Source organism: Alnus glutinosa, chromosome 8, assembly GCF_958979055.1.
Source record: "Alnus glutinosa chromosome 8, dhAlnGlut1.1, whole genome shotgun sequence".
Lineage (NCBI taxonomy): Eukaryota > Viridiplantae > Streptophyta > Magnoliopsida > Fagales > Betulaceae > Alnus > Alnus glutinosa.
In genome coordinates this window covers 2,781,087-2,807,376 of record NC_084893.1, presented here as the reverse complement: position 1 = coordinate 2,807,376, position 26,290 = coordinate 2,781,087, and the positions used below count along the sequence as shown (strand labels likewise).

At 38.2% G+C, this 26,290-nt stretch overlaps 3 protein-coding genes and 2 pseudogenes across 3 annotated transcripts in view; 1 reads left to right on the top strand and 4 right to left on the bottom strand.

The window, feature by feature from the left end:
• The window catches only part of LOC133874929 (F-box/FBD/LRR-repeat protein At5g53840-like), a 91,641-nt gene that overhangs the window by 26,526 nt on the left and 38,825 nt on the right, over window positions 1–26,290 (bottom strand). The window lies entirely within an intron of this gene.
• LOC133875127 (uncharacterized) lies at window positions 805–3,252 on the bottom strand. Its single transcript, XM_062313133.1, has 8 exons — window positions 3,100–3,252; window positions 2,047–3,003; window positions 1,908–1,955; window positions 1,639–1,809; window positions 1,477–1,554; window positions 1,279–1,371; window positions 1,118–1,195; window positions 805–1,032 (listed from the first exon to the last, which is right to left on the bottom strand). Exons 1-8 carry the CDS (start codon window positions 3,229–3,231, stop codon window positions 805–807), a joined length of 1,785 nt encoding a protein of 594 aa, XP_062169117.1. The 5' UTR covers window positions 3,232–3,252.
• LOC133875126 (uncharacterized) lies at window positions 3,288–4,658 on the bottom strand. Its single transcript, XM_062313131.1, has one exon. The coding sequence runs from the start codon at window positions 4,656–4,658 to the stop codon at window positions 3,288–3,290; it is 1,371 nt and encodes a 456-aa protein (XP_062169115.1).
• On the top strand, window positions 19,014–20,726 carry LOC133875478 (uncharacterized; annotated as a pseudogene).
• Window positions 22,400–25,983, bottom strand: LOC133874698 (galactoside 2-alpha-L-fucosyltransferase-like; annotated as a pseudogene).

Genomic DNA, 26,290 nt, shown 5'->3' with positions numbered 1-26,290 from the left:
AATGCAAGGAACATGCCGATAACCTACGTCGAGAGTTAGGGTTGGGCCAGAATAATGGCCAAAATAACGGGAAGATGTTTAGGGCTGCGTTGTTAGTTGGCATTTTGGTGTTAGGCATTTATTTTATTAATTATAGCGGACCTAGAAGTACAAAGTTGATGTTAAACTGACAGTTGTAAAACAAGTTCAATTGTATGTTTTCATTTTGGATGTTATGCATGTATTTCACCAAGGGCTTCCACTGCATTTATAAACCAACCTCATCAATTTTTTCACCATTAAATTTGCCTTAAAAATGCTCAATAACTTCATTTCTATTAAAACAAAAACTCAATCATAGACTCTTTTCCAATATTCTGCCCACATCCTAATCCGAATAACTGTTACTTGACCAAAAATTTCAATATTGACCAAAAATCCACTTTCACAATTAATAATGTGTAATGTGTACACAACACCTGCTCAATGAAAAGTGCTCAATATCTATCTATCTTTACAACCCACCATAACATTCACCCAAGTCATAAAAACAACACCTGCTTGTCAAAGAATTACTTACATCCAAACATTTAGGCATCATCCAAATCATCAAAACAACACCTACTTTTCATCAAATTAGGTTCAAATACATCCATCATCTAAGTCATCAACACAATTACATAATTATACATGTTTGTCTAATCAATTACATCCAAACATATCCTTCACATGTATCATCAAAACAACACTTGCTTGTCATCAAAACATTTCTACAATAACACATCCAAACACATCCATAAATTGTTTATCACCAACAAAACCACCCTAATATTTTTGCCATTCCGGCTTCTTCCTCTTTCTCTGATTGGCCTCAAGTACGCCAATTGCCTTCTCCACTGTTGGAATAATCTTTTGACTTCTAGTAACAGGCTTTGATGAAATTGGGTTGAATGGCTGAGAAGACACTGTTGGCTGAGTAGACCCTCCTGGCTGAGAGTTCCCTAATGGTGTAGGGGGTCCATACAATCTGACAGTGTTGACAGTACCTTGAAACTGTAAATTTAAATTAAATAAAAAATGTGAGTTAAAAATTTAAATAAAATTCAAAACTTAGAGAACGAGTGTTTTGATTGCTCACAATAGTTGTTGGCTGTGACTGTGACTGTGATGGTGTAGGGGGTCCATATAATCTAACTGTGTTGACATTACCATGAGACTGCAAAATGTTGTTAATTAGGTTATACCAAAACTGTCATAAAAGAACAACAGATATAAAAGAACGGTGGATTGAGGGCTTACAAAAGCATTAGTCTGAGGCTGAGGTTGTGACTGAGAATGCGGCTGTACTGACGAGGGTCCATACATCCTTACTGTGTTCACAGTTCCTTGAGACTGTAGAGACACAGTAAAAGTTTTGAACATAATGCAATATAAAAGTAAAAGTTTTGAACATAATGCAATATAAAATTAAGAGTTCTATTATAGAAGAGTGCTCACAATAACATTGGCATGGGTCCGAGGCTGTGACTGCGAATGCGGTCCATACCCCCGGACCGTGTTGACGGTACTTGGAAACTGTCAAGACAATAAGTTAACAATAAGTTTAGGTGGGGTTAACAATAAATAAACAACAAAATTATGGGTGTTGCCAGTACTCACCCAAGCATTGGCATGAGGCGAAGGCTGCGGTTGATGCAGAGTATGTGGCTGTGGTTGTGGCTGTGACTGACCAGTTCCTCTACCTCTACCTCTACCCCTACCCCTTCCCTTACCCCTTCCTCTAGACAATGATGCAACAGTGGTTTGTGGGGTGTGATGGACAATTGAGGGCTGCAAAATGTAATGTAAATGATAGAAAAGTTATGACATGACAAACTTATGACATGAAAAAGTTATGACATGAAAAAGTTAGGACATGAAAAAGTAACCGGTTCAGAATCAACTGTAGAATGGTGATTCGGTTCAGTAGATTGCACCTACCACATTAAAAAAACAAATGTCAACATAATAATTAAGCATCTCATTGAATACCAAGAAATAAACCCCAAAACTGTCAAAGGAATTTACCTCACTCCTACGAGGTCCTCTATAATTAACTGCTTCTATTCTTATGCGGGGACATGTTCTTAGGTTATGTCCAGTACCCCTACATCTGGAACATCTCATAGTAACCCCACCCTTCCTTATCCTGTATTGATTTTTGGGCTCCTCTGGTCCTCTGGTCCTCACTACTCTCGGCCTTCCAGGTTGTATTCTAACCACTGGTGGGTCTACATGCACGCCATTTGTCTTAGTCCACTGTTCTTCACTAGGCATGGGATACACGACATGTTCATATGCCTTTTTCAGCATATCCACAGTATACCAATCAGAAACATAGTCAACAGGGTCTGCACTATCTTTCCATATTGCACATATTGCGTGTGCACATGGGATTCCCGTCATGTCCCATTGTCTACACCCACATGTTCTTCTAACCAAGTTAACCACATGTTGTTTCTGTTTGTCTGTCACTTCAAAAAACCCATCCCCAGCATACACGCAATTGCAATGAGAAGCATCTTGTGAGAGTTCATCTAACCGTTCCAAAATTTTTGGACAAATCCTGCCATCCATTTTTGTAATGCCTTCTCGCTTTTTTTGGTATCTCTTCATCAATTTTATTCTCAACATTTCCATCAACGATATTATTGGTAGATCACGCTGTTTCACAATCCAAGCATTGAAACATTCTGAGAGGTTGTTCACAACTAAATCGCACTTAGGGAAGGTACTGAACCAAGCCCTTGTCCACGTACTTGGGTCAATCTTGGACAGGTAATCATACGCATCCGGACTTATCCGCTTTAGTTCGTCCATTTGTATAGACCACTCAGCCTCTGTGTAAGCGGCAGCCGCGCTCCAGAGCTTCTCCTTCAATGCCAAACCTCTGTGACCTACATCTCTGTAGTTTGCATACAAATGTCTACAACAAATCCGATGCTCAGCACCGGGAGCCACCACTTCCAAACTCGGGACCAGACCCTGCGCAAAGTAAAATTAAGATGTCAGACATAACATTGATTGTATCATAAAAAAAGAATTGACCAATTGATTACAGGAATATGTATGTTACTTTACCTTCTGACGATCAGAAATAAATGTCCATCCCTCTGCAGGGGGGGCGCCAAGATCCGATAGCAAAGTCTCTAAAAACCAAGTCCAACTGTCTTTGACTTCTGCTTCTACCACTGCACAAGCCACTGGATACATCTGATTATTTGCATCCCTCGAAATGGCAGCCAAAATTTGGCCCTTATGCGGACCTTTCAAGAAGCACCCATCCAACCCAATGATGGGCCTACAACAGCAAGAAAACCGCTTTTCATGGCGGCTAAGGAGAAGTACAACCTTTGAAATTTTGCGGGCTTATCGGGTAATGGCCTCTTTATTTTCATCATTACGCAACTGCCAATATTTGTTCTCCTGATTGTCTCACAAAAGTCCCACAACTTCTTGTACTGGTCGTTCACACTGCCACGTATCTTGTCTTTTGCAAGTCTCCGAGCCCGATACAACCTATGCTCCTTCACATCTACACCCCATCTTTCTTTCACTGTCTCTACCATTGCCTTTACAGGCATGTTGGGTTGTGCTCTGAACTTCTCAATCAACTTATCTGCAATCCAAGACGATTTCAAAATAAAATTACTGTGTTTCCTCCTACATTTGTGTACGGACTGAACTGATCGAACTTCAAAGGATTCCTCATCCTTGCACTTGCGCCCATAAATCCTATATTTGCAACGCGTATCACTGCATACCACTATACATTTCGCAAGGTAATTCCTCCTAAACTTTACATCCTTCCCCATGTTTACATTAGTCTCTCTAACTGCATTTCTGAAAACCTGGATTGACGAAAATTTTTGACCCACCACAAACTCTGTGTTACCCATGTCAGCCATTTGGAACTCAGAAGGCTCTGTCACATGTCTCCTCTGGGAGGTCACCTCATACTCATCATCACTTATGGGAGGAGATGTAAGAATGTTACTGCGTGGCATGTCTGAGTTTGCATCTTCATCATAATCAAATCCACTGTTAGTATGGTCGACTCCCCTACCTTCGTCTTCATCACCTTCCTCTTCATCACCTTCCTCTTCACCCTCATCACTTTCATCGCTCTCTTCGCCCCCCCTCCCCATAGATGGCCCAGGAACATCATCATGAACATCATCATTATCCACAAACAGATCCGGTTCATTTACCTCTTCCCAATATGGATCGTCACGCTCGATCCTAGAATACCCCCTCTCATCATCATCATCGTCATTATCATTATCATCTTCATCATTACCCTCATCAATGTCAGGTATGGAGGCATTAAATGAGTTGATGTACAACTCAACAATTGGTAAACCCAAGTGGGCTTGAACCATTTCATTTACATCAAAGTTCGATGTGATTAATTTCAACCCATTTCGAAGAGTACACCCTGGCAGTAAGTAATAAATCAAGTCCCCGGATTTGTACCCATATCTTTTAGCAATATCCTCTACAACTGAAAATGACACCCTATCATGTGGAATGACATCCGTCTTGTACACATCAACATCTCCCCCAACATATGAATTCATGAACCTCCTATCTATATGACCTCCATAATGCACCTCAAATACGAACTCTTGTGTAGCCATCTTCAAAACAAAACATAATAAATAAAGAAACAAGCAAATTGAATATCAAGTGAAAAGATGTGCACATGTGGGTGACAAGATATTTTTCAAACTATTCTAAATCAAACACATTGAGTTATTATTATTTTATTTATTATGATTTTTTTTTCCTAAGTCTTTTTTCCTCTTTTTTGTTTTTTCCCATGTGTTCACTGTTTTGGTAAAAAAATTCAAATCAAGTATCCTAGACTAGATATCAGCCATTCAACCCAATTTCATAAAATGAAAGCAAACTTATTTTAAGGAAACCAAGAGTGTGTGTACAGATTTTAAGGAACCAACAGTGTTCGTAAAAACATGCTCCATTTTCAATCACAAGCCCATAACAACTGACCAATTATTTTCGCATTTACAAAAGTCAATTTTCAATCAAGGGGACAGGAAAGTGTGGACAAGGGGACAGTGGACAGTGGACAACTGACCCACGACTGTCTCTTAGGGGACCACTAAACCCTCAAAACAATTTTCTTATGCAAACAAAAAATGGGACCAGCTAAACAAACGAATCATATGCAAAAATGGTCGGCTCCCAATATACAAACAAGAATCATAAAGTGTGGTAGGTCCAACAAGTCCAAATTTCGATCCTAGATTGCAATAAACAAACAAATGCCCATCGTTTTCCATGAAATATAAATAAGGTGTCGGGTGTCGGCATTTAGGCAGTGGGTACTTACAAACAATATTCGGAAGAGATGTTGTCAGTTAATGAGTTAAAGGACCGAAGGCCACGTTCGGAATAGATTCGGCAAACACCCGTCTCCTCCCCTTCGACAGTGTCGACCAACTTAGGAATGGCGTGAGCAGCGGCGTGAGCAGTAGCGTGAGCGGCGTGAGCGGCGTGAGCAGCGGCGTGAGCGGCGTGAGTGAGCGGTGAGCGGCGTGAGTGAGCTTGAGCGGCGTGAGAAATGAAGCAAACCCTAGGATTTCTGATTTTATTTCTGGCTGATGATTTCTGAGAAATGAAGCGTGAGAAATGGCATAATCGTAATTTTTTTTGTATTTTTATTTCTGATTTTCTCAGTTAATAAGTTAAAGGACCGAAGGACATGTTCGGAATTTCAGTCCGTGGGGGAGGGGGTAAACTCGGGTTTTTTGGAAAAATGAGTCACGTGACTCGCACGTGACTCGGTTTCCGTCCAGTTAGACGGCTGAATCTGACGGATGGGGCCAAAATACAAGGGTCAAGTAATTTAGGGGGTCGGAATCCAAGCTTTGGTAGTTTGGGGTGCCATCCGGAGAATCGATGGTAGTTTGGGGGGCTTTTTTGTATTTTTCCCGGTTATTATCGAATGGTATTATTGTAAAGGGATAAATATATTTTAGCCCCCCAAACTACCACTTTCTGATTTTTTAGCCACATCTGTCCATTTATGCCGTCAATTCTAAACAGAAATCCGAAAATACCCCTCCTACACTTTAAAATTCTCATGGTTAAGGGAATGGGTATTTTCGGGTTTTGGACCAATTTCTGTTAGAATTGACGGCATAAATAGACGGATGGGGCAAAAAAATCAGAAAGTGGTAGTTTGGGGGGCCATCCAAAGAAATGGTGGTAGTTTGGGGGGCTAAAATATATTTAACCCTATTGTAAATAATGCCCTGAAATTTACACTCATTGTTTCGGATGGCACAATGGGAATTTCAACTTTAGGGAGAGGGGTATTTTCCAGCTTTTTGACTAAAAGAGTCAAGCGCACAACACGTGACTTGGTTTCCATTCACTTAGACGGCACAAAGTGATGGATGAGACCAAAAAATAAGTAATTGGTAGTTTGGGAGGCCGGACTGCAAGTACTGGTAGTTCGATGGGCCATCCAGAGAACGGGTGGTAGTTTGGGGGGCTTTTTTGTATTTAAACCTACATATTAATATAGACTAATATTTATTATTTTTATATCATATTAAAACATTTTTTCATAAAAACAAAAACAAAATATACTTCCCAAAAGACACTTTCAGAACATAGAGGGGTAAAAATAATAATAATATTAAAAAAAATATATATTATTTAAGTTAAAATGGGGCCTCAGCTTAATTATTTTGACTCCTTCGGCTGCTAGTATCTCAAGCCTGAAAATCGCTGGTTGCGGCGGCTTTTGATCCATTCGGAAGGTTGATGTGTTTTAAATAAGTACTCGCAAGTGCACGAATCATTTTGCAATATAGCGTTATGCAAGTGCGAGGTCGATCCCACAGGGAATTGTGTTGCGAAAATTAATCTCTATTCAAACTAATCCTATTTTAACCTAGTTCCAAATTTAGGTTTTTAATAAAAGAAAATATAAGCAAAAATAACGAAAATAAAGGGGTCTAGGGTTTTGGAATCCACACTCACCAAATCATATCAACCTAATCTCATGCTCATCACACTTATTCAAGGTTGTCACGTGTAAATCTTAGATATGCTCTACATTGCTTCAAAGATCATTTAGATCATTCAATGATTCCGTTCATAGCACAAATCACAAAGAGTACCAATTGAAATCCAAACATCCAATGTATCATTCAATCACAATGGATATCTTCATTCTAACCGATAAAACAATGTATTAGTCAAACGGCGCACAATGAATGTCCAATGTTTTGATAGATGAAAAACCAAGCAACCGATTTAATGAAACTTATTCCACATCATCACTTGTATCCGGAAACCACAAGAGATATCAAAACATCATTTCAAGAAAACCGAAGTAGAGCAATGAGAAATCAAATCCATAAACTCAAATAGCATGAACAAGCAAGAAACTTGGTTTCTCTTCAATGGTGAGGTTTCATCCTCAACCCCAAACGAAAATATTAGCTACACATGATAAAATAACTTACAACTTAAAACATTAAAAGCATAAAAATCAAAGAGTTGCAAAAGGAAAGAAATAAGCTACAAGAAGAAGAGAAGTAAGAAGTTATGTACAAAGAGGCTCATGCCTCTTCTTCTTCTCTTGATTTTCAGCCTTGGTCTCCTTTTATAGTCAAGTGGTTTGTGTGGAATGGGTGAGTGGGTGTATGAGTGGAGAGATGAGTGGTGAGTGTTTTATGGAATGAGTGGTGAGTGTTTTATGGAATGATGTTGAGTGGAAAAAAAAGTGATTAAGTGGCTGAGAATGTGGAGAAAAACGAGTATTGGCTCTAGCTTTGGGGAGACAAGGGATGAAGTAAAAGAAAAATAATAAGAGAGATGGTTCCGGATTTTCGGGATGATCCGACGACTGAAATTCAAACAGCCATATCTTTTTCCACGCATCTCCGAATTGGCTGAAAATTGTTGCGTTGGAAAGCTGACATCTTGAACTTCAATTTAGACCTAAGAAAATCCCAAAAAGGATATCTTTTGGTTCTGTTATGATCAGTCTAAATGTACTGGTCTGCTGCATCCGAATTTCCTTGTATTTTGCTTGAATTGTATCATTTCTCTCTTATTGTCCTACAAAATATAAAAACACTAAAACTAACCAAAGCATTAGAAAATAACAAAGCTAAAGGTTTAACTAATGTAAATTAAGGGGTCCAAATACACAATATTTGGTACTCATCAAATACCCCCAAACTTACATTTTGCTAGTCCCTTAGCAAAACAAAATGAAAAACAAAATCAAAGCATGAAACATAAATCCTCTTTCGTGGGAGACACGATTGCATTTAGCATATGCAATAAGCCTTTTAAACCCCTAGGACTCCCTAGTGGACGAGTGAAGTCTCGTGAGGGTTTGCCAGAAATGATACCCACAAACATTCAAACATTATGCTGTCAACGAGAAAAAGTTTTACCCAGACCATGGTTCATACGTCATTGGCATGCTTAAAAAGACAAACCCCATCATAAACATCAACAGGGGATCCAATCATCAAATCACTCATAAATGGACAGTTAAGACATCACATTTCCTCAAAAGTGTAGAGTGAAATCAACATGCAATTATGAGGTTTCATTTTAATCTCAAGATAAGTACTTCAAAAATCATTGGAATCCCTATCAAATGAAACAACCAAGGCAAAATATGCAAATTATTTTATTTTATTTATATATATATATATATATATATATATATATATATTTTTTTTTTTTTGTTTTTTTGTTTTTTTGTTTTTTTTTTTTTTTTTTTAATATGTTGGCTGTGCAATGCTCGGCTCCCTTAAGCTTTCTAATTGACCCATGTAACGAGTGTTGGGCCAGTGGCTCCCAAACCAAATGGTCTTAGGGCACTAGATGTAGAAACATCCCTAAGGGCTTAATTACTCAAGTCAAAAAGGCTACGAAGCCAAACTAGCCATACAATTAACCAAATTGAAATTCTCACCTTTTGACGCGAACACTCAATGCTTAGTGAGGCAAGAGGCTCGGTTACTCAGTGAAAAACTCAAAATGATCTTCTTTTTCTTTTTCTTTTTCTTTTTTTTTTTTTTTTTTTTTTAAATATATATATATCTTGCAAGCCAAGGTTATTTATCAATAAGTCATCCAACAACTCTCAAAATACACAATTAAGCACAAATTACATGCTAACGTGCTCGTGATAGTTCAACTCAAGTGAAATCTTACTAGCCCAAAAATAAGTCAAAAGACTCAGATTCCTAAAGACATGATGTGTTCAAAAACTTAAGCAAGCCGATGAAATGCAAACCACAGCTATGGCTTAACTCAAACTTGACAACATAATTTTTTTTTATTTTTTTTTTAATTAAAACATTTTAAGAACAAAAAGACAACTAAAAATAACTAAAAACAATTAGAAAAATTAAACAAACACACAAATGGAAACTTAAACAAACAAACAAACAAATGAAATAAACAAACAAACAAATGGACAGAGTGCTTTTCCATACCCCCAAACTTGAATTACACATTGTCCGCAATGTGTAGTGTAGAAATACATTACCAGAAATACGGAAACATCGAGGTGTGAAAGGTCAAGGCGTCCCCCAAACTTAAACACCAAAACACCTGTCAACAAAAACTTAACAGCAACATTTCTCATAGACACAAACATCAAAATGTTAGTTGCTGTTAGAAATAAAAGTAAAATGAAAAGAAATAAAAATGAAAGAAATCAACTATACAAAAAAAAGTAAAAGGGAAAAGAAAATTTACAGCGCCTTCTCAGGTGGCCAACTTGCTTGCTTCGCAGGATCTTCGTAGCGCCATTTTTTTTTTATTATTATTATTACAGTCCATAAATAAATAAAAAATAAAGAAAATAAAAATAAAAATAAAAAAATAAAAATATAATTATTGTCTTACAAAACGAAGTACTTCTAAGAAAACATAAATAAAAATAAAAAATAAAGAAAATAAAAATATAATTATTGTCTTACAAAACGAAGTACTTTTAAGAAAACATAAACTTGCGAATCGGACCTTTCCTGCAACATCCCCAGAGTATGCTTATACCTGACTAAGTTTCTGGGCGGAAAACCCTGAGGTTTTGGACTACACGCAAGAGGTCCTGGTGTTGCTCTTGGAGACGATTGGTATTTTGCTCCAACTCAGCATACCTCTTCTCCAAGTCTTTCGCATATGAATCTACCACCTTCTTCAGCTTTTTATTTTCTTGTTGTAGGACCCGATTCCTACGCCTAAAGTCCATGTACATTCGCTGCAAAGCCAAAATTTGACCTTTTAGCGCTTGAACTTCATTCCCTCGAACTTGCAGACGTCGAGCCATGTTTGTAACTGAAGAAGCACTCTGAATACTGAAAGCCAAAGAGTCATTGATGGCTTGAGCATCAGTCCTATCCGCCAATAACTTATTATCTCGAGGAGTTATGATGCCCTGAGCCATGGATGCAGCTGCTGCATCATTCAGCATCACAGAGTCATTGGTCATGAGAGGACCTTTTTGCGTTAAGAATAATGGACGCCAAATCTCGGGTTGTACTACTGGCGTAGCATTCAGGTCAAGATTATTTTGGGAAGAGGAAGAAGCCATTTTTTTCTGGAAAACTTAGGAAACGATGATATTCCTCAAAGAATCTGAAGGAGAGAAGGATAGAAATGAAGCGGTGATTCGAAATATTTGAAGGGAAGGAAAGAGAACTTAATCACTGGGCGAGACGCGGTTTAATCAACGTCATTCTGAGCGCAGCCTCCACTATCACTAGTAGACAGCCGCCCACGAATCACGAGTTCTCTTCTTTTTGAGTGCAGCCTCCATTATCACTAGTAGACAGCCGCCCTCGAATCACGAGTTCTCTTCTTTTTGAGTTTTCACCCTTTTCACCTTCTCGAATTCCGAATTTACCCAATGACTTTTCCGGATTCATCGCCGCACTTTCCGCAACTAGCAGTCGTAGAGGGGCATCCCGAGAATGAGCTGGATGAGCGTTCCGAGAAAGGGATGGAGATATTACGATTCACTGTCGGCACCACTTGCACCGTCCCCTCTCAAATTTTCTCTATAAATTTACTCGTCTTCTCTCTGGCAAAGCACACCTATGAGCTCTCAACCCTTCACACTTCGAGAGCCAAATCTTTCTTCTTATCTGAACTCATCATCGCTTCTTGGAAGGGAAGATGTAGTTCATAACCAATTTCAAAGTTTAAAGTTGGGAAAAATGCAGCATCACAACCAGATTCATAGACAACGAAGCAAGACTATTCTTGATCATACTATCCAGAAGCAAGATTATTCTTGATCATGCAAGACCTTCTCTTCCGTCTTGTCAACCTGGACGCTCTTCACATCTATCCTCAATCCGGTGATGGCGATCTATGACAGAAGAGAGAGAGCACTACGATATGAGTACCGCGCTCATATCCTTTCCGGATTGCTTGCCTCGCCTTCTTTGCTTTCTTCACATTCCCCACCTTCCTCTCCTTCGAGGCTTCCATGTTCTCATTTAGCAAGCTTTCCATGGTTCATGTGGGTTGAAATTGTAAGGGTAGTTGGTTGGAGCAAGTGTCCTACCACTAGGTGAAACATGTTGTACAGAAGAATCTCAATAATTATCAAAATAAGAATCCATGCTTCACTTACACCCTATAGCAAGAAGTTATCCCACCATTGAAAAATTAAAAATAAACTAACAAACAAAAACAGACAACAAAATAAGGTAAAACAGAAACAAAATATTTAACAAAAATAATTAAAAAAAACAACTGTGCGAAAAGGTAAAAGAAAATTTACAGCGCCTTCCCCGATCATGTGGATGTCCAACCAATCCCTTCCACCCTTTCTTCTTAAAGAATTGATGTCCCTCGAGAGAAATGTTTCGCCATCTTATGTAACTAACTTGCTTGCTTCGAAGGATCTTTGTAGGACGATGGTTCCTAGATTTGCGCGGTTGTGTGCATAGATCCTTGACAGTTTTGGCATAAGATGGCTCTTTGAGACATGTAAGAATTAAAGCTTGGGGCTCATGAAATGTCTCAAGAGGGATGGTGATGAAGGAATGAGCTTCAGTACTCATTCCGTATTCGGACATATTTGGATTTGGCGGGGGCGCTGCTTGCTCCAGGTGCTCCTCCTTTTCTTCCTCTTCATTGCCATCCACCATTTCCTCACTCTCAATTGTTGATGTGTCTTGGACATGCTCATGATGAAGATTGCTGGAATCATCCTCATCAATCATGTAGTGCCCTTTAGCCATCAACTGACCTTGAAACTCTTCTTCCTCCAGTCTGTTATACTCGGCAACCAGATATTCGAACTGTCTTTCTATCCTGGCAATCGCCTGAGTGTTTTCCAAGGTAGCATTCTTCACGTCACTAATAGCCTGCTTCACTTCATTAATAGATTGGGTGTTAACCAATGTGGCATTCTTCATTTCATTAATGGTTTGGCTTGAAAACTGCATGAAGGCCTTGAGAGTGTCTTCTAATGATGACTGTGGTGTCGGTTGATTGAAGGATGAAGGATGGGAAGATTGGGTATCGAACTGCGAATATTCGGGATAGTGCAGTTCCTGAAAATTGGGGAGCATGATTTCCCATGGCTTGAGCATGCCACGAGAAATCAGGATGGTCGCTCCAGTCCGGGTTGTAAAAATTGGGATTTGAATCGAATCCCGGGCTGGAGGAGTTTGTGTTCAATTGCTCATATGACAAATTATAGAATTGTCCCCAAGAGGGACAATTATTGGTACAATGATGAGGATCAGAGCAAAGTGAACATGGTTCATATGGGTGATAATTCATGTTTTACAATCACTTCCTACCAAAAATATGAACCCTTTTTTTTTATTTATTTTTTAAAGAAATTGCAAGTGGGGCAGACAGAATTCTCTAAGAACCCAGGTTCGTTCCCAGGAAAGTGAGGGGGGTCACACCGGACACACTTAAATCCCAAGACTTTCCTAGCCAGAACTTGCCTCGACACTTAGATAGCGCCGTAAGACCACACTAGCAAAATATACTTTTTTTTTTTTTTTTTTTTTTGAAGATTAAAAGAAAAAAAAAAATAGCACAAACAAAATAAATAAATAAAAAAAAAATTGAAGACTAACACGAATGCATAAAACAACCAAAGACACCAGAAAGGCAAGAATTAAAACTTACAAATTTGGACCAAAGAAAATAATTTTTTTGGCAAGAATTTCTGCTACTGAACTTTTCCAGGTAACACCTCCAGTGTTGGTTCGATCGATCGACTTCGCAAAATTCCACACAACCTGAAATAACAATAAAACAGAAAACCTTGCTTTTTTTTTTTTTTTTTTTTTGGGTTAGACAATAAAACAAAAACAAATAAAAATAAAAAGAAACAAAAATTGGAAGAAGAAAAAGAAAACGAAAATCTACCTAAACTAGTAGAAAAATAAAATCAATTCAAACAAAAATCAATTTCCACAAACAAAACAATTCCCCGGCAACGGCGCCAAAAACTTGATGTGTTTTAAATAAGTACTCGCAAGTGCACGAATCATTTTGCAATATAGCGTTATGCAAGTGCGAGGTCGATCCCACAGGGAATTGTGTTGCGAAAATTAATCTCTATTCAAACTAATCCTATTTTAACCTAGTTCCAAATTTAGGTTTTTAATAAAAGAAAATATAAGCAAAAATAACGAAAATAAAGGGGTCTAAGGTTTTGGAATCCACACTCACCAAATCATATCAACCTAATCTCATGCTCATCACACTTATTCAAGGTTGTCACGTGTAAATCTTAGATATGCTCTACATTGCTTCAAAGATCATTTAGATCATTCAATGATTCCGTTCATAGCACAAATCACAAAGAGTACCAATTGAAATCCAAACATCCAATGTATCATTCAATCACAATGGATATCTTCATTCTAACCGATAAAACAATGTATTAGTCAAACGGCGCACAATGAATGTCCAATGTTTTGATAGATGAAAAACCAAGCAACCGATTTAATGAAACTTATTCCACATCATCACTTGTATCCGGAAACCACAAGAGATATCAAAACATCATTTCAAGAAAACCGAAGTAGAGCAATGAGAAATCAAATCCATAAACTCAAATAGCATGAACAAGCAAGAAACTCGGTTTCTCTTCAATGGTGAGGTTTCATCCTCAACCCCAAACGAAAATATTAGCTACACATGATAAAATAACTTACAACTTAAAACATTAAAAGCATAAAAATCAAAGAGTTGCAAAAGGAAAGAAATAAGCTACAAGAAGAAGAGAAGTAAGAAGTTATGTACAAAGAGGCTCATGCCTCTTCTTCTTCTCTTGATTTTCAGCCTTGGTCTCCTTTTATAGTCAAGTGGTTTGTGTGGAATGGGTGAGTGGGTGTATGAGTGGAGAGATGAGTGGTGAGTGTTTTATGGAATGAGTGGTGAGTGTTTTATGGAATGAGTGGTGAGTGTTTTATGGAATGATGTTGAGTGGAAAAAAAAAGTGATTAAGTGGCTGAGAATGTGGAGAAAAACGAGTATTGGCTCTAGCTTTGGGGAGACAAGGGATGAAGTAAAAGAAAAATAATAAGAGAGATGGTTCTGGATTTTCGGGATGATCCGACGACTGAAATTCAAACAGCCATATCTTTTTCCACGCATCTCTGAATTGGCTGAAAATTGTTGCGTTGGAAAGCTGACATCTTGAAATTCAATTTAGACCTAAGAAACTCCCAAAAAGGATATCTTTTGGTCCTGTTATGATCAGTCTAAATGTACTGGTCTGCTGCATCCGAATTTCCTTGTATTTTGCTTGAATTGTATCATTTCTCTCTTATTGTCCTACAAAATATAAAAACACTAAAACTAACCAAAGCATTAGAAAATAACAAAGCTAAATGTTTAACTAATGTAAATTAAGGGGTCCAAATACACAATATTTGGTACTCATCAAAGGTAACAAAAAAACAAAACTCTCAAGCTAAGATCGTTCTCATCCTAAACCAGAGAATTCCCTCCTCGTATTTATTTTATTCACGCAATTCATTTGATTTTACCAGTATTTCAGCGTGCTTCTAATTTTCTGCTTATGGGTGGTGTTGTTTGTGCTAAAAAAATGTGCTTAATATAATTTTAAGCTCTAAACATTTATAATAATGAGATTCGGTTTATCTAGCTTATGTTTTCCGATTCCGATCTGAGTATGATGGAATTCGTATGTACACTAATGCCCCGTTTGTTTCGGCGTAAAATGATTTCTGAAAAATGGTTTCGGTATTTTCTAGTGTTTGGTAGGAGCGAAAATAATGGTCAATCGGAAAATGATTTTTATTTGACCAAAAATGCTTAATAAATTTCGGAAAATTATTTACGCTTTTTAAAAGCGTAAATCATTTTCCGTAAATGGTAGATGCAGTCGATTCTTTTTTAAACAACACAGTCGACCTTTACGTTCAAGCAGTTGATTATTGCCGAATTTCGACAAGTCAGATTCCGACTCCAGTCAGTGTCGGAATTCAACAAATTAAGTCGGAATCCGGCGACGTCCAGCAGATGTCGCCGGATTCCGGGGATACCATGCCAGATTCCGGCTAGACTGGCCGGAATCTGGCCGGAGCGACCGGATCTCGGCCCGAATTCGGCCATCTGGCCGGACCCCCAGCATCTGGCCGGATCCGGCTGTTCTAGCCGGAAACTGGCCAGGATGGCCGGTTTCCGGTCAAATGGCCGGGATCCGGCCGGTTTGTGCCGGAATTTGTATATGCCAAATTTTTTAAAAATTTTTTTTATATTATTTTATATTAATATTTTTTATTTTGGGAATACAATTTAATTTTTTTTAATTAATATGATTAAATTAAAATATAAAAAATATTTGTAATTTTCCGTACGCGCCAAACACTGAAAAATGATTTCGACGGAAAATATTTTTCTGAAAAATGACTTCTCTGAAACTATTTTACGACAACTATTTTACGATGGAAATTATTTTACACCGAAACAAACGGGGCATAGTTGTCTCTTCATTTTCCATTTTTATTAAAGTCTAAAGTCTCTTTCTTTCATTTTTATTAATTGAGGCTGTTAGGCAGTGCACCAACTGTGGGCCGGACGCATGAAAGGCAATTTGTAGGCCTCTCTTAGGCAATCGATGGAATTCAAAAAGGCCCCAAAACAGAAACAAGCCGCCATAATTGAATTTCAGGGTCACTCTAAGTGCCAAACGGGCCTCAAGCAACATGTTCCATGTGGTATATAGCTGACCTTACCTCAACAATGTTTTGGTCTACACAAAACTGGAAAAAGCCAACGCACTTCATTCCTAACAAGTCACTCACTCGTCCTTCTTTCCTTTGCGCCATGTGACATAATCTTTCAAAAAAATTTCAACCCACACCCTTATTTTTATTTATCCGGGTTGCATTAAGGTCGTATTTTTATTTTTCTCTCTTTCTCTTAAGGCTTTATTTTTTTTGTTTGGACATGGGCCGGCAATTACGGCCCATATTCAGAAGCCCATCCACACATTGAGTCCTCAGCCTACTAGCGAGTAGTAGGTCGATTTCGGGCCAAGGCCAGGTATCGCACTTTAAGGAGGAAGCGATGACTACACTGTAGGAGGCGATGGCGGTCGCTGAGAGGAGCATGTTGACAAATTGCCAGTGACCCCAGTTCGCATAGGGTTCCTCAGTCACCAAAGTCTTTCGAATGACTGAAACCCAATTCTTAAAAGCTCTCCTGGAGCCCTAAGAGCATTAAATGGAAGAGGAATTGAGTAGGCGTGAAAACTACTGATTTGACAGCTAATGAATACAAGATTAAATGCTAAAACCGCTAAATGTAGGCGAGAAGGGAGTAGGAGGAGACTAGCCGCTTGGATAAAAAGGAAGAAAGAGACAGGTATGGCATTATCATCATAGAGATTGGATAAGGTATAAAAGGAAAGAGAGAGAGGTAACGCAGGCTAACTTTTTCAAGACACACACACACGAGAATACTTGCTTTCAAAGAACTTTTCTCCTTCTCAGCATTCAACTTAAGCATCAGAGTTATCCCCCCAAACTTGCTCGGACAAGCTCTTTTGTCTAACTTTCTTCATGATTGCAGTGACTTGTATGGGAGACTATCTAGAAGATACCCTTTGAAGATGTTGTAGTAATTGACCCATAAACTGTTCCAACATTTTATTTATTTATTTATTTGTTTTCTTGTTTAGGTTTGGACTTTGGAAGGGATGTTAATGATACATTTGTATACAAACGTCTCTAGAAGGTTGAAGAGTAAAAAGTTGAAATCCACGTTAGAATCACTCCCCATAAGAACATTTATGCAATTCAAGTTAATTTTGATCCCTTTTAAAATAATAATAATAATAATAAAAAGTGAAAATTACAATTTAGTCTTCAAACTTCCAGCTGTTTTGCAAGTAGCCTCACGAATTGCCAACGTTTGGACTCTGGCCCCAAACTACCAAAATGTTTCAAAAAACACATTTTTGTCGAAATATATCTACGATACTTCTACCACGTGTCATTTTTTAATTAAATAATAATAATAAAAAATTCAAAAATATTATTTTAATTTTTTAATTAAAAAATGACATGTTGCAGGAGTCCAAGTGTAGGTATATTTCGAAAAAAAAAATTAACATTTTTGAAAGTTGAAACGTTTTGAAAGTTTTGAAGGTCAGAGTCCAAGTGTTGGTAGTTCGTAGAGTTACTTGTAAAACGACTGACTGTTTAAAAGGCTAAAATGCAATTTCCTAAAAAGAAAAAAAAAAAAAGAAAAAAAAAAAGAAAAGGGGGGGGGGGGGTTGGGTAATTCGAGTTAAAAGGGAGCCTCAGCTTATATTGACTCCTTCGGCTGCTAGTACCTCGAGCCTGAGAATCGCTGGTTGCGGCTTTTGATCCATTCGGAAGGTAACAAAAAAACAAAACTCTCAAGCTTAGATCGTTCTCATCCTAAACCAGAGAATTCCCTCCTCGAATTTATTTTATTCACAAAATTCATTTAATTTTACCAGTATTTCACCGTGCTTCTTTTTAATTTTCTGCTTGTGGGTGTTGTTGTTTGTGCTTAATATAATTTTAAGCTCTGAACATTTATAATAATGAGATTCGGTTTATCTAGCTTATGTTTTCCGATTCCGATCTGAGTATGATGGAATTCGTATGTACCCTAGTTGTCTCTTCATTTTCCATTTCAGTTTAGCTCTGAATATGCTCTTCTTTTTGGTGGTTTAGTGGAAATTAAGTACTGAGAAAGGAAAAGCATGTTGAGAAGATAGAAGCTCATTTTCTCGCTTTGGCGTCGTTAAGAATATTTAGGGATTGATTTCTTGTCATATGGAAATTTTATCCAATATTGGGATTTATTGAGTTTTGTGATTGAAAGCTTGGATCTTTTGGGAATTAGGTGATAGCTTATCACTATTTTTCTGATGGATTATCAGTTATGATAAAAATATCTTGAAACGTTTGAGACAAACTCAGTCACTTTTAACATAAATGTTATGAAGCCTCGTACCTTGGAGCATTCAGTATTTCGTGAAAAATTCTTATTGTAAGCTGTTCTCACGATTACCAACGAAATTTCTTATTGAAATTGAGTAAGCTGTTAAAGTATTTGTTGTTTCAATTTGGTTTGAAGGCATCCTGAATTCTTCAATTTGTGGAGCCCATGATTTGGTGCTTGATTTTCCATATTTAGAGTTTTTTTTTTGGTTGGTCCATTTCATTTTAATTCTTTATCATTGTATGTTTAATCCAATTCCCTGCCTTATTTTATCTTTTTGGTACTTGTATTTTTGACATGCTGTGTACATGACAATTAATATATTGTTTCTTAGTTGCTTCTGTCATGAATGTTATTTTGTGGCCTTAATTAGCTTTGCATTTGGTAATTGATGTTTATCGGGGTTTGATTGAATTTTTAGGTTTTGGTTATTCCTTGTACTTATAATATTATTTGCATCTTGGACTAAAACAAATTAGGTTTGCCTGGAAATGGGGAAGGACGCAAAGTCAAAGGACTCAGGAGCACAAAGGGTAAGGGAAAACAGGCAGCGGGTGGAGCTGATGAGAATACATCAAAGGGTAAAGGGAAAGGTGGGAAGGCAGCAGATGGGCTTGGCACCTGCACATATGTCAAAGGTTTTTTTTTTGTTGAATTGTCCCCTTTGCCCTATTGAGGAGTTTTTTTTTTCTTAATTATAACTTCTTTTTGTTGTTTTTCTTTTCTTTTTAAATCCTTATTATCACGCCTTTTGTTCTGGCCATTAATTTGTTCGGCAAGGCATATCTTATGTGAGAAGCAAGGGAAGATTAATGAAGCATACAAGAAGCTGCAGGATGGTTGGCTCGGCAATGGAGATAAGGTTCCACCTGCTGAATTTGCAAAGGTTAATCTTTATCTAGGATATTATCATTCAGGAAGCTTTCTTTTTAATTTTTTTCCTTAATTTATTTGCTCTCTAACTTTATTTTGAACACCTATTATATGAAGATTCTGTACCTTTACTTTAGTGCGCTAGAAGCTGCAACTGTTTCCCAAACTTCTTCTGCTCTTTGTTGTAGTTTTACATTCCAACATTGATTCTTTCAAGTAATGTCATTGAAGTAAAGTTGGGGGTGGTTATCTTTGGTTTCATGCATTTTTTAGTATCTCATCTGGAAAACCTTCTTCATTTGTTCTCTTTGGTTAAAGCTAATTTTATATAGACTCCCATTATTTTGAAACCATGATGGCTCTGGAGAAACAAGTAAAATATCTTCCAACTTTGATAGTTGATACCACAAGCATGCACTAGATGTTCTGAAGGTACAAAACCAGTTAACTAAAAAAGAAGAAAAGAGTAATTTGACATTTTCTTTTCTGGAAGATGACCCCAGAGATATTCCTTTGGAGCAGGGAGGAGGGAGACAATATTGACAATTATCGTGGTTGATGCAATGATGTGCTTAGTTTTACTAGAAAACGTGTCACAAACTTTTTTGTCTTTCTGTATATAAAAGCAGATAAGAGTTTTTATTTTCTTGTGAATTGTTTGAAAATTGGACATATAACGGTGATTTATTAGTAAAATGCTTGTATAAGTTACCAGCCTAGCTTTCTGATGTAGATCTCTATTCAGACTATGAGCTTCGAAAAATACACTCAACCCCTTTAATAGAATTTTTTGAGGGTTTATTCATTTGCCTTTTGTCTTCTTTCTTGTTGCAGTTAGCTCAAGAATATTCAGAATGTCCATCGGGAAAGAAGGGTGGAGATCTTGGATGGTTTCCACGAGGTAAGATGGCTGGGCCATTTCAGGAGGTTGCCTTTAACACACCTGTTGGAGCTACCAGTGCACCATTCAAATCAACGTATGATTTCCATATCCCTGATTTCTGTCCTTTACATCAGCGTTCCCCTGTAATGAGATTGGCTGAGAATATATATATATATATATATATATTTTTTTCTTTGATAATGCAGACATGGATACCACATCATCTTATCTGAAGGGAGAAAGAACTGATTTTCTGCACTAGAATTCAGACGAATCTGAGATGCAAAATAACATATGTAATATGTCTACATTTGACTCGGTGGCTGGATTTTGCTTTCCTTTGAAGTAAAATGTTCTTGAAGTCTGTATTTTCCAGTTGAAGAAAGATACTGGTTTACTCTATGTATATTGGTTTGTGAAATTGGGATCCTATATCCTACTTTTTCAATGGTAATTTGTTCAAGTATCAAAGGTGTGGATGCGGCAGGGATCCACGCGGTTCATAATAAGAAAATTAATGAAGGATAACAAAGTGTTTAAAAAATGAGTTACGGACAAACTGCAAAGATAAATTGCCAATGTATTTGATGTTTGCATTGTTTAAGAATGGAGATGATGCCCACCTGTGTTTGCGCGAATAAAAGGAAGAGGGCAACTTTTGAGCTTTCCCATTCCCCAAGACATTGTTTATTGCCCGAAAACAGATCTCTTTCAATTCCTTGCTTAAAGAAATCCAGCCTGATCAGGGAAGCCTTTGTTTGAGCCCCAAGGCCATCGGGTGGCTAACTATTTGTGCCTAGCCCTCTTTTAGATTGGGATGTCTATAATTATTTGTCTGAATTGTAGATGATTCGAGCAGGTAATGATGAGAGACTACTTGTAATACACACTTGACCAAATAAAAATTGGGTTGTCCAACCACCTATCCGGTCAGGTGGGTTCTACAAGTGATCTCTTATAATCACCTGTTCAAATCACTTACACTTCGAGCTGCCCAAATCACTTATACTTCAAGCAAATAATTGTAAATGATTATAATCTCTCTCACAAGTCACAAACCCCCCTCGAAAGAGGAGAGGGGACATAATAATAACTGGAATCCTCACTTATAGGGTTCCTGATCCTAATTGCCCACAGAGCACTCCCATTAGACTCTTTAAATTGGTTTCCTTCCCTATGTTTAGGGAAAATATCATAAAAAACACCAAAAACCAACCTCCAACAGATACCCTAAAATTGGGTTTTTTGGTTGGGAAGCAATAGTGCTTCCCAACCCATTATTTTAATAAAAAAAAAAAAAAACAGCTCTCTCCTCCTCCTCTATCTTCCCCCCATCGCCGAAGCTCTCCCTCGGCTTCAAACCTCGCCTCCCACCCATCCACGCCTCCTCTTCCACAAATTCACCATCCCACCATCACCGGCCTCGTCCTCATGGCAATTGCTCTCCACTTTCATCTCCACCATCGCCGGCCTCATCCTCAGCCCCCTGCTCGTCGGAGCCTGGGCCTTCCTTGGCCTCACCGCCTCCGTCGTCACTAAAACCCTGTCCTTCTCCTCCTTCACCAACAAGGTCATTTGGCTCATCGTCATCTCCTTCTTCTTTGCCCGCGGCTTCGTCAAGACTGGCTTGGGCGATAGGATCGCCACCTACTTCATCAAATGGCTGGGCAAGAGTACCTTGGGGTTGTCCTACAGATTGACAATCAGCGAGGGCCGGCGGCGTCTTCTTGCCAATAATCAAGTCTTTGTCGCTATCGGCAAGTAGTAAACCGGGCGATCCGTCGGCGAAAAAGCTCGGGACTTGAGGCTGTGTTTGGAATGCGGGAAAAGAGAGGCAGAGGATATTGGGAGAATTGTGAGAATTGCAGGAGAGAGGAATTCGGTGAAAGGCAAGGAATTGAGGTTGCTGTGGTTGAAGATAGAGGGTTTTGGGGAGAGGATTGAGGAGGCCGTGGAGGGTGAGGGAGGCGGAGGCGAGAAAGGAGGTGGGAGAAGTTTCTGGAGAAGACGAGAGAGAGGAAGAGAGAAAAAAAGAATAAAGAAATAAAATAAGAAAGAGAAAAAATAATAAAAAAAGATAAAAAAAGATTATTTAATTGATATAGGAAAAATTTAGGGAATCTACTGTAGAGTGTTTTTTTATAGGGAAATAAAAAGTGGTTTTGTTCCCTAAATATAAGAAAAATGGTTAGGAAACTGATGGGAGTGCTCTAACACATACTTCATTATATAACCAAAATACCATTTCTTTTGCACCCCCGAAAAATGCAACATCATTGTGACAGTTACAAGAACACACACTCATGATTACAGTTCATCCTAATGATTCACAAGCTTAAGGCCCCAACTCATGTCCTCGCAATGCCTCACATGAGGAACAAGTGCACCCGTGTCAACCCCCATCTTTGCCTTGCAGTCATAGAACGGAGGTGCATGGAAGCAAGGTTCCATTGACATGGCTCGACGACAAGGTGAGTTAGGGGCAATCCGATTCTCAGGCTTGTAAAGTATCCATGGCTTTAACCAATCTCTGTCCATGCCTTCCGGTTGTGCATCTGCTTCTCTGTTTGCTGATACTCTTCATGGCTTGGCTGGTAAATGCCAACCACCTCGCCTGTAACAGTTGGATATCCCCAATACAAGTCTCTAACCTTCTCAAAGTACCTGGAGCTCAAAGAAGTCATCATTACAGCTTTAGACTTCTGATTTCCAGATGGACCAATAAAATGTTGCTCTCTGTTGATTTCTGGCAACAGATTCTCCTTCATGGTACAAGTTAGGATCTGATCTAATACATGCTGAAATGGACCAGTACCTGTATCAAAGACCCTGATCTGGATGCCTATTCTTTCATCTGCTTTAGCTAAATAAGCTTCATAGTATCTGGTATTAAGTCCCCAAACCTGATCTGTGGGGTGGAAAAGATATCGGCCCAAGAAGTGGAAAACTGTTTCCTTCTTTGGGAAGAGCTTACTCAATTCTTGCTCAAAAGATGGGATCAAGAAAAGAGATGGGATGAAGTAGTTATCTGTTTTCATGATCAACCAAGGCACTTTCTGCAGAAAAGTTTGATCTTCATCACAGAAGAAAAGCTTATCATGATCGCATAATCATGGACTAGATGGAGGTACACAGAAGGTGGCGTCACTCTATTGGAATTTGTAATTGTAATATTCTTCAGCATTTTCCCGTAACACTGAGGAGATTCCTGATTGAAGTTGTTGAATTGATTTTTAAGTGGAAAATCTGGGGGTAGGAACCAGGAAACTTCTGCAAATGGTTCACATACAAGATCAGCCACATCAACTCCAGGGTCAACAAGTAGAACACGGTTTGTGAGGAGAGCATAAAGAAACGATGAAGCTAGGGATAATATCCTATTCCCTAATCCACTAAAGGAAATCCATACCACATAATTACATTCTGAGGGCCCTGTTCCAAGGTTTTGTTATAGGATTTTGTATACGGTCCACATTGTTTATGGAGAGCTTCATATCTCCGCAACCTGGAAATGAGGTAAGAGGAAGGTTTCTGTGATGGCTCCTTGTGATATTTAACTGACTGATACCTGCTAAGACAAGATCCTTCATCAAATCCAGCAGAAAGTAAGCCACCAAGCAATTTATCCCTTGGCACCTCAGTAGACTGAGAGACACCATCTTCTGAACCTAGGAATTAGAAGAGTACACCAACACCATCATGGACAAATCATGTCACTCAGAGATACAAGTAAAATAGCAACGGACCATGATCAATATGGATACAGCACAACTTATTGGGCAGTAAGAAACAGATCAATTGGCAGTAGAGTAAACCAAATAAATAATTCATTAACTAACAAAAATGTTGCCATGTTACATAATCTCCCAAGAGTTTGGAAATAGCAATCAACAATGAGAACCATAACGAGCTAGAACAGGAAAGAAGATACACTTATTATGTACCAATAGAAAGTACAAGCAGACAAATCAAACCTAAGAGATGTAATTAACTTCATGAGCATTTATAAAATCATACAACCAAGCATCACTTTTTGCTTCTTAAAAGTAAGACACAAGTGAAATCCTACATATTTTAGGTTGAATTCAATTAATTCATACAATTTTATTTCCCCCCTTGAAAGATGACTTCCAAAAATATCTTCTCCAAATGTTAGCTAGGTAGTTATTGCCTGAAATTCTTTGGACATTGACAGAATCTTTAGAGTGTAATTTGCTTCCCTCAATCCAATCTCTAACACAGGTAGACAGATTAAGAAAGGTCAGGAATTTAAAACTAGAGCATATCAAGGATATCAAAGTAAAGCAAGTTTCATAATCTGAGATATGCATGAAGCAAATTCAGAAAATATAAATAGCCTCAAACCAGTCTATCCAAAGTAATAAGAAAACTGTATAAATACACCAAAAATGTAAACATGTTTTGCACCGACTAATGTGGCCATAATGTAAATATAACAGGAATGAGCACATCGAGATGAACAAGTGGTAACATAAAGGAATAGAATGGAAACAATGCAGTTGTAAGAGGGGGAGGATAGCAATATTGTGGATAATATGTGATAACAATGACTGAGACAGTTAGGTTGTGCACGGTGAAGAACATACCGCACCTATAGGGTGGATTTAACTAAAGCTAAATGTAGCAAAAACATAAGTCGATGCTGTTAGAAAACACATGATGGCAGATGGTTTAGGCAGAAGTCATGGCCCTAGATTGAGTTTGATGGTGAAAAAGGACTAACATAGCCGGCCCCAAGTAGTCACTAAGCTGTAGAATTTCTTTGATCTAAGGAATTGAGTTTGCGTTGAGCTTGCTCTCAATACCAATGACATAAATCAAATCCAAGAGACACACTTTATGCTACATCTTCAAGAATGTAAACCAAACGATGTTCTTCCAACATTTCACCAACACAAAAGATGATTCTTACTTATAATAATAATAGAGAACAGCACAAACCGTCAAACAGAAAAACAAAACATGCAACAATTCACCATGGCAGTGCACCATTTTCGCATATAAGTTTCAATGACAAAAACCGAACTAGAAAGATTCCCAAAATCAAGTACACTAACACTAGAACATACTCAAACTCAGTCTAATACTTAGAACCTTATAAAGACCCAACAAGCAAGTACCTTTACTGGGTTCCACCTCAAGAACCCTTTTTTCTGAAGATTCCCTAATGCTATCTGAAGGTGGGTCATTGAGAACCACAGACACTGAAAACAGAACCGAAACAACCATCAGACAGACCACAATGATCGCCATCAGCCTCATCGGGTTGGACCCCAATTTCCTATCTGGATCTACCAGAACAGTGTGGGTATCCGAATCCGGATGCCTTGCTAAATCATCATCATCATCCGGGTTTTTCTTGAGCCTCTTCATATTGGTAAAACTCTCATCTGGGTATTGCCAAGATCCGGCTCAGGTCCCGTTTGGACCAAATGGGTATCCAGATCTTCGTCCGTTTGGATCAATGGGTGGGCGTGTTGCAGCAGAAGAGTAGTTTTGTGAGCAGTGTTGCTGTGTTGGACTGTGAACTACGAAGTTCTGTCTCTCTGGTTCAGTGTTGAGGGAGGGACTTGATGGTGGCAAGGATTGTCTGTGGTCGGCAGGGGCTACAAATTTTACGGTCGGACACGTTATAGATTAATCATATGCTGATGAAAGTCCTCTCAACAAAACCACTTGGGATATCAAAGCAAACCCGCCAATAGTGAAAAGTATAGATTATTCATTCCATGTTATTATTGTCTTCCTCGCAATAGTCTTCTCCTATTTTCTATGTTGTGCCTAGTTTGTCGTTGACGTGATTGTATGTTCATGTTGCGGATTTTCCTTTTCGGTGCGCTTTGGCTCATCTGGATGTTCTGTCAGTTACATAAATTTACCTCAAAAGTTTGTTCCATAACAAGAAAAATGCATTGTAATTGCTAAGCAAATTTTTTCTAATTGATTTGGAATAAAGATAATTTTTTCTCAAAAAAAAAAAATTATATTTTT